The sequence below is a fragment of the Rhipicephalus microplus genome, chromosome 6, assembly GCF_043290135.1.
Source record: "Rhipicephalus microplus isolate Deutch F79 chromosome 6, USDA_Rmic, whole genome shotgun sequence".
Classification (NCBI taxonomy): Eukaryota; Metazoa; Arthropoda; class Arachnida; order Ixodida; family Ixodidae; genus Rhipicephalus; species Rhipicephalus microplus.
This window is the reverse complement of record NC_134705.1, coordinates 131,321,750-131,334,281: the sequence shown is the minus strand read 5'-3', so window position 1 is coordinate 131,334,281 and position 12,532 is coordinate 131,321,750. Positions and strand designations below refer to the sequence as shown.

The window sequence follows — 12,532 nt, the reverse complement described above, 5'->3', positions numbered from 1 at the left end:
GAAGCTTCGATGTTCTTCGGGAGCGTAGCCGCGTTGCTCGTCTTGTTGGTGCCTTCGACAAAACCGAGCGATATGTCCTCGATAGCCGCAGTAGTAACAGGTTGGCCGAGGTGGGCGCTGAGGTGCGTAGTAAGGTGGTGCACACACTGGCGGTGATAACGAAGCCACAGGCGTATGGTCTGCTGTTGTAGGCACAGAAACGGTGGGTGCGGCAGAGAGCGCGGCAACTTCGGCGTACGTGCGCGTCTGGCGCACGCAGGGACTGTTGGAACACGTCGCACGCGATGCGGATGCGATCTCTTGCTTAATCAGGTCTCGCAAGCTATCTTTTTCAGGAGGTGAAGTAACTTCCGCAGCACAGGAAGAGCAGCGCCCGTGCAGCTCTTCACGAACGATGTCGCGAATAAGCGCACGCAAGGCGAGGGGTGCAGGCAAAGGAACGTCGGTGGCATCGTAGCAATGGCGAAGAGACTGAAGCTCGTCAAGTCGCTGACAGATGGTTATCACGTCCTGGGTGGTGGCAGGATTTTGCGTGGCGAGGGCGTTAAAGGCGACGGTGTTAATGCCTTTAATAATGTGGCGTATTTGGTCGTTTTGAGACATGCCGGTGTTAACGCGCTTGCACAGTGCAAGGACATCCTCAATATAAGAGGTCTAAGATTCACCCGGAAGCTGCGTGCGTTGAGCGAGTTTCTTCTTTGCTGCCTCAGTGCGAACTGCAGGGGCACCAAATACCTGACGAATTTGCTGCTCGAAAGTGTCCCAGTCGGCAAGATCCGGGTGGTGGTTCCAGAACCAAGCTTTAGCAACATCGGACAAGTAAAATGGGACGCTGCGCAACTTGTGTGGATTGTCCCACCTGTTCAAATCGCTGACAAGGTCGTAGTTCTTGATTCAGTCTTCGACATCATCGCCTCGGAGACCGGAAAACACAGGTGGATCACGCAGGCGAGTGTTATTGGGCGGAGCGGGGGGCGGTGGCTGCAGTAGGACGGCGACGTTGGATGGGCCAGGGTTTTCTTGGGCCGCCATGGCAGGGGGTTGTACGTGACGACCCGAGCGGAGCTCCAGCGAGAACGGGCGAGAGGACTTGAGGGAACGAAAAGCACAGTCCACCACTTGTGAAGAACCGGTTTATTCGGCCAGGCTCGAGCTCAATCACGCCGGTGATGATATTCTTAGATGAAGAAGATGTACAGGTGATGATGATTACAAAGAGAATAAAGAGTCATTCGCTTGTCGCGCTCACAATATATATATATATATATATATATATATATATATATATATATATATATATATATATATATATATATATATATATATATATATATATATATGTATATATATATATATATATATGTATATATATATATATATAAAATATATATATACATATATATATATATATATATATATATATATATATATATATATATATATATATATATATATATATATATATATATATATATATATATATATATATATATATATATATATATATTCAGCTTAGAAGACGCCCTTTCATGTAATTGCATATAGGCTTCAGCGCCATTTAGACTAAGACAAATGGAGACACACAGAACACAGGCGAGCACTGACGTAATATGCTCTTCTGTGTATAAGCAATACTGGCAGGTTTTGACGCATAAAAAGGCTTGTTCAAGTCCAAATAAACTCAGTTGTAAGTCAGCGCTCGTTTGTGCCCTGTGCGTCTCCATTTGTCTTTGTCTAAATTGTGCTGATGCCTATCCGATTATGTACGAACTCACCCCAGTCAAAGTGCTCTCATGTAACTTCTATTGTCGTACTTACACACGCAAGGCCCCGCGAATGTAAACGTAGTACAGTGTTTCCTCAGCGTTGCATTTGCTGTGCCAAAATGTTTGCTACACTTCGCGAAAAGACACTCACGTTTGTTCTGGTCGGTTCCTTCGGTGCAGGTGGCCTCGTAGCTCTCCTCCATAGCCTTAATGGCCAGCTGGGCAGAGACCCGGGGCAGTCCCTCGAGGCACTCTTCGATGAACTTGAGCGTGCAAGCAATCTGCTTGGCATCGAGCCTGAGCGACACAGTACGGTAGCGATAACTGAATAATTCAATTCCTCGGTCAGTCATCTTTACGATGTCGTAGTTTGTGCGTTGTAGACTACGGCAAAATATTAGGCAAATCGCCTCAGCTCGTCGATGTGACGCGTACTTTGCTGGTGGTATGCATGCATCCTTAACGTAATAACACATGAATATCAGTGCTGTTGCCTTTAGGGGCGAAGCACCGTATAGGTCGCACAATTTCCGGCCGTTGTCGTTGAGGATCACCTCGCTGAATTATCTAGTCGAAGCGAAGGTGTGAGATATCTGTGCTCAGTGTCGCCCACAGAGCATACGTAGTCCACATATAGGTTTAAAAAATAAAACGCGACAACGCCGTAAAGACACTCATCTTTAACCATCCACAATGAAAGCATATGGCAGAGCAAAAAGCTACCTATAACAAAACAAAATGCTCTCAATGAGAACAAAATAGAAGGCCACAACCTCTTAAAAGAGGCAAAGCAAGAATGCCAATGACACGAGAAGAAACCGAAACATTTGTGAACTACAACAAAGTTGGCTGTAAACTAGAACAAACAAAATAAAAGGCCACGACGACGTAAGAACATCGACATTTAACCACCCGTAAATAAAAGTACAAGACAGCAAAAATGGTCAGCAATAACAAAACAAAATTTGTTAACCAGCACAGAGTACAAGGCCACTATTGGTGATGGAATCCACACTGCTTGGCTCCATCGGCAGCATTATTTCGGGTATCTGCGGCATTATCTTCGGCTAGGCTCATGATTCCAACATGTCAATTGATGTCTTCCTATCACCGCCTTCCGATGACGAAATCAAAGGTGCATTAGACCCAATGAAAAAGGGATCGGCCCCAGGGCCTGACGGACTCCCTGCAGAGTTTTATGTACAGTTCTGGCCTATCATTGGTCACACTATGTCACGCGTCATTCGCAAGTGTTTCCAAGATATTGCACTTCCAACGTATTTCCACAAAGGCCGTATAACACTAGTTCCCAAGAAAGACCCAATGTCCACGCGACCAGAAGATTGGCGCCCCATTACCTTGCTCAATGTAGATTACAAGCTCTTGGCCAGCATTTTGGTGCGCCGAATCAGTCCATTTCTTCCAACATTAATTGCTCCCCACCAGGTCTGTTCTGTTCCGGGCCGAGAAATACACACCCATACGTGGTTAACGCGTTACATCATTCAATACACCACTAGCCGATGTGCGCAAGGACTGTTGCTTTCATTAGATCAAGAGAAAGCTTTTGATTTCATAGAACATGGCTACATACTAAATGTTTTACATGCATACGGATTCCCGGATAAGTTCATTGACCTCATCCACGCGATGTACACTAATTCAGAAAGTACCCTTTACTTAGATTCCCGTGAGAGTCACGCATTTAGAGTCACGCGTGGAGTCCGTCAAAGGTCCCTCTCCCCAGTGTTAATTATCCTTGCATTAGAACCCTTTTTAAGGGCCGTTGAACATCATTCGCAGATTCGTGGCTTACCTCTACCCGGTAACACTCAAGTAAAGGTCACTGCATATGCAGATGATATTACTCTATATGTACATAATGAACAGTCGCTGCAGCATGCTCTTGATACATTCCATGATTTCGGTATTATCTCCGGTGCAAGGTTAAACTTTTCTAAAAGCCAGTATTTTTTCATTGGCAACCACAGCTTTCGTATGAACATCACGTCGCCATACAGTGGTCTCCTGAGATGTCAATACTCGGCGTTACTTTCACTGCATTTGGTATACAGGATAGCATCTGGTCATCCGTTGTACAAACTCTTCTAAATGATATCAAAGCAGCCAGGCACTTCGAATTCCCCCTCTTGGAACGCCGATACTTAACTCAAATGGTGTACCTAGGAAAATTTTGGTACCTTTGCCATTCTATAAAACCACGGCTCCACGTCTGCAGCAAAGTGGAAAGCTGCATCAGTTCATTTTTTTTTTGTCTGGTGGCACAGAATAGTTATCGCGTCCACCGTTAGCTCAACCGCGAGATCAAGGCGGTTTTGTATTCCCCGACGTTTCCGTCACGGCTTCTACATTGTGCCTCCGCACTCTATTGCGAATACTAAGCAATGATGGCATGCCCGCTCAGACACTGGCTCGCTACCATCTGGGGCCATCACTACGTGTCTTCTTGCCGGATAGCCAAATAAACAAAGGTCCCCAATCAACTGAATTACCATCTTTGTATCGAGCCCTTCTGGCATTTCACCGACGTTTGGAAGCTACGTGCCCAGAGATAGAGGTGGCTGATTCTAAAGTGGTGGACACAATGGCCACCCTTCTACGGCCCTTGGTGCCCCAGCATCGTCAATCTGTAATGAACCGCGCTTGGAAACCAATAACTGCCACAGTGTTACCAGGGCATCTCAGAGACTTTGTCTGCCGGTTGGGCTGGGGCTTGCTTCCCACGCGAGATTGGTTGCAGCGATGGCAGGTGGTTCGCACTCCCACTTGCCCTAACTGCGTCATGGTAGAGACCAATCGACATGCGACGTTTGAATGTGTGGTTTCCCGCCTTTTGTGGCGTGCGGGTAATGCTGGTTTTCGGGGACAGGGTGTGCGAACGTTTGTGTCCAACGGCCGATTTCCGCATAGCCACTTCTACGCTCTGTTAATAGTTGCGGGGCTGTTCAGCCTTTGGAGAAACCGATGTGAGGCCGTAGCTGCCAATTGCCGCTGGCGTGCTTTGTGGCCGATACTGGAGAGAATGAGACAAGAGATCCTCGCGTTTCTTTCCGAGGAGCTTTTCTTCCTCGGGGAGCAAGAGTTTTTGCGGCATTGGTCGTGCACTTTCGTCAAGGTGGAACACGAAAGGATACAACTCATTTTTCGACCGACTTGGTGCTAAGCAGTGCCCGTTGAGCTGTTTTATATGATTTCATTTTTTACATATCGTGTTTCATTGCATCTATTGTATCGTTATACCATTGTATCATGATATCGCATTGAGTTCTTGTGCTCATATATGCCAACATTGTCATGTACATTAGAGCAAATGTCTTCACTGTAACGTAGTGATGTTAGTCGTGAAATATAGATGCGCCGAGGTGTATATGCCCTGTTACTGGAATGGAATGAAGCCTTTGTGTTCTGTACATGCTGTACATAAATTTTTTCTAAACTAGGTGTTCTACGCTCGGTTAAGACGAAGACGAAAGCTATCCTTATCTTTTTCGTTGTATCCTTTCCTTTCTGCCAATTGTCGAAAACTTCATCAACTTAACGCAGTTCACATGCAGGATTTGGGGAAATGCAGGTAATGCACCTCATTTTCCTGTGCACTACACCTGTGATAAGCCTTCTTTTGGGCAAGCGACGACGTTACTTGATTGCGTCATCATGAAATGCCATATTTTGTGACGTCGTAACAACGTCGTAACGATTCCAACATGATAACGCAAAACTTGACACTCTGTGACGTCATATTACCACGCTGCCACGTGATTACTTTTTTGGATGACATGTGTGGCGTCCGCCCGCTTCCGCAGGACGCCGTCCCCACCGATGGTCAACTTCGGCGAATAATAATGTATCTAAGGCTTTCGCCTTGATGAAGCAACGGTTGTTTAACAAGAAGGCGACATAGCATTGCCGTAAAGTTGGACCCTACCTTTGGATATGGCAATACTGAACTTTCCCAAGCCTTTTTATACCCAGCAAGCAGACTTGTGGATTTACAAACCCAGAAAAAAAGAGACGTAGAGGTTTTCTTGGTTGTAGTGGTTGCGATCTCTTCTAAGGTGCATTTGCATCACTGAATACGTATACACGCATTCATTTTTTCTTAAAGCTGTTGTGCAGAAAGCTGACTCGGCAATTAAAATATCTATAGAGGTTCTGTGGTTGTGCACGGAGTATCAGAATGGTATAATCTAGTCCTTTCAATGGTACAGTATGATCAAGCCAATGGCCCTTGTGTACAATTGCTGTAATTCTCTGCTCCCAAATATAGGAGTACCAAGCATTCTTAATCGGTAATCACTTTTTCTAAACACACTTGGACAAGCCTATATCTGAGATGGGTTGCTTGTCACCCATAGTGGAGTACCAAGCACTCTAAATCATTTTTACCTGTATTTGTAAGAAAATTGACAAGCCCTTGTCTTAGGCAACCTGGAATTCTGTTGAAATATTCGAGATCAGATCATGAAAAATCACTTGGAAGCATTGGTTTGGGTAGACAGAATTTTTTTTCGTGGAGAGCGTCTTCCTTGAAATGGTCATTTTTAACTCAGTATGCCGAGAAAAAAAAACAAAAAAACTTTGGCTTTGGCAGGGGGGGGGGGGGGGGGCACGTGCTGGTGTACCGCCACCTGGCTGCGGCACTGGCGAAGAATGATCCCTCATTCTGTAATCTATATATCATTCGATAAAGCAGGGGACGGTTGAATGCACCATGGCCGCACGAAACCGCTTTGAAGCGCCGTCGTCAATAAGCATATCTTCACGTCGGATCCACATGGCTAAGCGTGCATAATAAAGAAAGAAAGAAAGAAAGAAAGAACGAAAGAAAGGAAGAAGGAAAGAAAGTTTATTTCACTTCCGAGACGTTTCAAGTGAATTCATAAGGTATATCCTGTCATTTCTTTTTTCTACGGAAGCCATTCGTGAGAATGTAGCCATGCACAGCTACGCGGGACAAGGAGTTCCATAACAAGAAGTTAATAACAAAGACCACAATCCAGAGCCTCCTAGATTAATAAAGGCAGCGGGCTGTTGAGAACAGGTGAGGCATATGGTGAATAGAACACAGTCTATCACTCTTACTTGCAAGCATCATCGAATTTATCCTTCGCCTCATGCAGGTAGCTTCGTGTCACAAAAGGTACGTAGTCCGAGCCGCATTCCCGAAGTTGTTCAATCTTGCACTCAGGTTTCAGCTGGGCATGGCAGGTTCCTGCAGCAATGCAAGAGGTTGATTACTTTCAATTTGCTACGTCAGTTAACACTGCTACTGATTCGAAAGGCAATAACGGAGTTGTTGGCACTTGTAGAGCCACTTTACACATCTACCTGTCGAAATTCCTTGCTAAGCGCTCAACACTATTCTTTTGAGGCTCCTTGGTTACATTGGGCTATTGTACATTGCAATACATTGATTGATTTGTGGGGTTTAACGTCCCAAAACCACCATATGATTATGAGAGACGCCGTAGTGGAGGGCTCCGGAAATTTCGACCACCTGGGGTTCTTTAACGTGCACCCAAATCTGAGTACACGGGCCTACAACATTTCCGCCTCCATCGGAAATGCAGCCGCCGCAGCCGGGAATCGAACCCGCGACCTGCGGGTCAGCAGCCGAGTACCTTAGCCACTAGACCACCACGGCGGGGCTACATTGCAATACAAATTGACGTCACTTTTGTATTTGTTTTATGCGCCTGGAAGGTGATACTTAAAGAATAAAGTTTTTCACCACTTTCGAATGCCCAATTCATAACTGTGAAATAGTACTGCGTAGAATGACAGTGAATGAGTAGATTATTACCATTACTTGCATCATACCGCACGCTATGGAGGAGGCTTTACAACTATATAGTATACCACAATCTTAAAAAAGGTTGTAATGCGCGTTTCTACCCTGCTTCTGAGTGCAGGTGAGAACTGCGAGGGTAGTAACTGTTCAAACCGTCGCGGTTATTAACAGCAGTTAGCAAATGTCACTACCCTAGGCATCACAACCTACGTGTATAGTAAGATAAGTTTAAGGTAAACGTCGCTAGCATCCGCATTAATAAAAACGTTAGTCTTTCTTGGGGACCTTCGACGCAAAAATTTTTGTCTGTCTTTCTGGCTGTCTGTCTGCACATTCGTATGTTTGTCCACTCTTAACGGCATCGGATACTTGAAATGACCGACCCCATCCGCAGCGCCCACCTATGTTGCTCAAGGTTGAGTGTTCATGCTTGTGCAATTGTCAATTAAAAAGCGATATTTGTGTGTTTCTGGGGCACCATAATAACACGTATATATTCTACATGTGCGTCTCTAACTAGAAAAGGCATACATAAGTAATTTTAAGGACCGTAGCGCTTATCACGCTGCGCTGACCATGCAACACTTGCACGGAAAGACGAGTGTTTCCAACGCTTTGCTAAAACGAAACGGGGATGGCACCTACCCGTCGCCTTGCGTTCCACACGTTGTCACCCCTTAGATGAGCGCGCACACCCGTATCAGAGCCACGTGCTTTGTTTTCTAAGACAACTGCCAGATGGCGCTTACGTCCGATGTGTGAAGTGACTTCATGCGCTCGTTCGCCTCCACTGCACGCTCGAGGCACTCTAACGCAACGCCTCCAGAATACCATTCACCGATTTTCTTGCGCAGAACATCAAATTAATGTCTTGTTCAATCTCTCCCCATGCAAGACTATCGTCTTTCGATGACATTCGCAGATTACATGCAGATACGGGGCCAATTTTTTGCCTTGGTGACAGTGGTTAAATTCATAAAGTCACATCACGATACGACTTTTTTTAAATCTTGCATGGAGAATAAAAGGACACATTCGAACAACTTTATTTATTGTTTCTTCTAGTACAAACTATAAACATCCTCCAGGGCCCATGTCCAGGGCTAAAAGCTGCTGTCGGCAGCTTGACTGCGCCCGGGAGGCGTTGTACAGTGTCAATTAAAAAAAAAAAGCACGGGAACGCGTGGCCTTCGCGCTCCGGCGGCCGCTAGCAGCGCGTTGAAGTGGGAACGAGATCAACCACACTCTCATGTCGCGTCATCTCGTGACCAGCGAAACAACTATTCGCTGAGCATATAGAATGGCAAGATTGCAACCCCTCCCACTTTAGGGCGATTACGCGAAAACCGGTAATCGCCTCGAAGGGGAGGGGGTCGCAATATTGCTGCTGCATGGTTTCATATCAGTAACGAATTGTTTTGCTCGCCGTGAAATGACGTGAAAAGAGACTGCGGTTGCTCTCGTTTCCGCTTGAACGCGCTGCCAGCTGCCACCAGAGTGCGCAAGCCACGCGTTCCCGTGTTCCTTTTCACAAAAATTGACACTGTACATGACAGCGCGAGAGCAAACATTTTATTACAAAAGAAATAACACTCAAATGCATGATTAGAGAATGGTGAACATTTGATGGCATACATATTCGCAATAAAAAACATAGCACTCAAACAAAATATGATCAGTTGATATATTGTTATACATGAATATGCCGTATACATTCTTACATGTTAATAAAATACATCTTCAATTCCTTACGAGATAATTTAGCAACGTGAACATAAGTATTTAGAATATTCGGTAAAGTGTGTTCGAGAGATTGTAGCTTAAATTCAGTGCTAAAACGGGTACAAAGCAAGGTTTAGTGTTTCTTAAGTGCACAGGCACATCGTGGTGTTTCAAGGTCTCTAAGAATATAAGAAAATCACTGTATTCCTTCTTTGCAAAACAAAATATCTGTAAAACATGGTATTCGTAGTACCGGTCCACGCGAACAATTTCGTGTTTTTGTGATAACTTTTATGTGGTGGCCCAGGGTTCAATATTTGCAATGTGCTGCAAAATTGCCTTTTGTAATGTAATTATTTCATCAATGTTATTTCGCACTACGGTCGCCCATACGAAACTGCAGTATTTAAACTACGAGGTGAATAATGGATGATAAATTCGTAGTTTGGCTTCTGTCGGTGTGAAATCTCTACATCGAGATAGTACACCGGTTACTGCAGAAAACTTGTTTCCAAGATTATTAAAATGAGCACCCCCGCTCAGTGGCATGAAAACATGACCTCAAGTATTTTATGTATATAACCAATTCTATATTTTTACCTAAGTAACTGACTGAATGCACCAACTGAAAAGGTTTTTTTCTGGCTCTAAAAAGAATCGCTTTTGTTTTTTTGGGGTTAATCTTGATCACATTTGAAAGAGACCAATCTTATAGTTTGTTTATCAATGCCTTATATCTGATAATTAGATAATTCACATCTTTCCTATTGAATAGTACAGTACTATCATCCGCATATATAAAAAATCAACTGCGGGGTCGATATTCACTAAGTCATTAATATATAAGTTAAATAAAAGAGGGCCAAAAACACTTCCTTGTGATACTCCCTCTTTAAGGTTAAAAAAGAAGATACGACGTTATCATTACATACACGATGAGTTTTTTCCGCAAGATATGATTTAATCAAAACAAATCGTTGTCCGTGTTCTCCGAACATTGATAACTTATGTGTAAGAATGTCATGGTTGAGGCAATGTAATGCCTTGCTAAAATCACTAATAAGTCTGAGGGCGAATTTCCCATTGTCTATACTTAAAACAATACTCCATTTCAGAGATAAAAGGGCTGCCGCAGTTGATCTACCTTTCCTGAAGCCGAACTGAGAGTTTGTTACTACGTTATGTTTGTCTATAAACTTGGTCAGGCGTGCGGCAATACCTTTTTGTAGCACTTTAGAAAAAAAGAGGTAAGATACGTATTGGTCTGTGATTGGAAGCGTTATATATAACGTCATGTTGGAATAACACAGATGCTCTTGCTCGTTTCATGCCATCTGAAAAAATCGCTAATGCCATTTCTAAATTAAATATGTGGACCAAAGCTCGAATAAATGGCAAGCGATCTAAAATGTATTTGATTGGCCTAATTTGTGAGTTATCTATATATAATGCCCTGCTATTATTCAAATTTTTCTTTATTGAGGATACCTCGTGTTCGTCTGTTGGCTCCTTAAATATAGTTTCCGAAACAGTTATATTTTAAGTACGTAACTTGCAGGTCACCAGTGTGCGTAATGCCTGCATTTACCAAATGAGCATTAAAGTGGTCTGTCAGTGCTTTGCCGCTGAATCCACAATTTCTATAAGTTATCCATTTGGGTACAATACTTTTATTTTGATTGTCTAACACTCCATTTATTACTTTCCAAACTGCATCCGGCCGCTTCCGGTTAATTGCATAAAGCACGCGATGGTAGTATTGTATCTTCGCTTGTCTTAGTACTTTACTCAGTCTATTTCTTTCAGCTATGAATTCCTTGAGTTTAATTTTCGATCTGGAATGTAGGTACGCATGATGAAGACGGTTATTATTTTTTATCATTTTAATCTGCTGACTCATATTCCATGTTTTTTTATCTTTTTTTTGACTGCCTAACTTGTTTGAAAGGAAAATGTGCATTGTTGATGTACACAACAGCTTCTAGGAACTGGTTATATGGTTTATTTTTGTTTGTTTTTTCAAGTACAGAATCTTATTTGTGCGCACTCCCTGTGAGAAAAAAATAAATCCAGTGCTTCACTAGGAATATGTTGGTAAGAAACTAATTCAGTGTTTGGTTGGATGCTATTCTCCAGTGGGTACATTATAAATACTGGACAGTGGTCACTAATATCATTAGAAATTCTGCCCACGAAATGCACAGACGTTTTTATATTCATAACAAATAGGTCGAGGGCTGACGAAGTTGACTAAGTAACGCTTGTTGCTGTATTGATCAGATTGGCAAACCCAGATGAAAGTAACGGAGTGTTCAAGTCATGCACACGTTTATTATCGTCTAAAATATTTATCTTGAAGTGGCCTCCCCAAACAAGTTGAACATTATCAAAATGAGCAGAATTCTAAAAGTTTACCAAGACAAATAATACAAGCTTCAGTACTTCCTCTTGCAGTGCGATATAATACTGAGAAGACATTTTTCTCGTCCTGGATAGCTACTATCTCACAGTCAAAGTTTATTATTGTAAATTCTGGCATCAATTTGTAATGGCAAATATTGTTGGTATAGAGATTGACGCCACCCCCTCGCCTATGTTGATGGTTTATGTAAAATGAAGTGTAACAATCAAGTCTAACGACGTCATAGCTACTTTGCAACCAAGTTTCAGACATCATGATTACGTCGAACTCGAAAGAAAATTGGTTGAGAAGACACGTGATACTACCACTTTTGGGAACAGCGGAACGAGAGTTAAAATGCAGAACAGAGGTAAGCTTGGCATCTCATAGGTGAACGTTTCACGGTAAAGCAAAATCAAAATACTTCATTAGTAACAGATTGCGAAATCAAACAACCTAGCATATCTTTGAAATGTCTTCTTCATGCTCTATTCTTCCAATATGTGCGTCGTCAGACTTCATCGCAAAAATTTTGACATTGTAGCACCCGACAGACTTCCATTCATGGTCATGCTTTCTACATATAGCAATTCCAAGAAGCCGCTTTAGGGTAGAGCATATAGGTGTTCGTTTACATAAATTTTCTAAGTATTATCTTTCCCAAGTCCTCGTTAGAAAGACGTGCCTTGTTTCCTTTGTTAAGCACAGCATCACTCTTGGTCCGCAAAGGAAACACAAACGTAAGGAATGTGTTACGTGACACTATATCATAATCGTCTGCAGAAGTATATATAGGCATTATATTAATGTGCTTAGGTGTGCAAATGTGCT

At 43.1% G+C, this 12,532-nt stretch overlaps 1 protein-coding gene across 1 annotated transcript in view; it reads right to left on the bottom strand.

Moving 5' to 3' along the window:
• Positions 1 to 12,532, bottom strand: part of LOC119167367 (uncharacterized) — a 40,722-nt gene that overhangs the window by 14,381 nt on the left and 13,809 nt on the right. Inside the window, exons 2-3 of the mRNA XM_037418840.2 lie at positions 6,870 to 6,999; positions 1,918 to 2,063 (exon numbers count right to left, since the gene is read on the bottom strand). Coding sequence (XP_037274737.2) covers positions 1,918 to 2,063; positions 6,870 to 6,999 — 276 coding nt within the window. The remainder of the gene's footprint in view (positions 1 to 1,917; positions 2,064 to 6,869; positions 7,000 to 12,532) is intronic.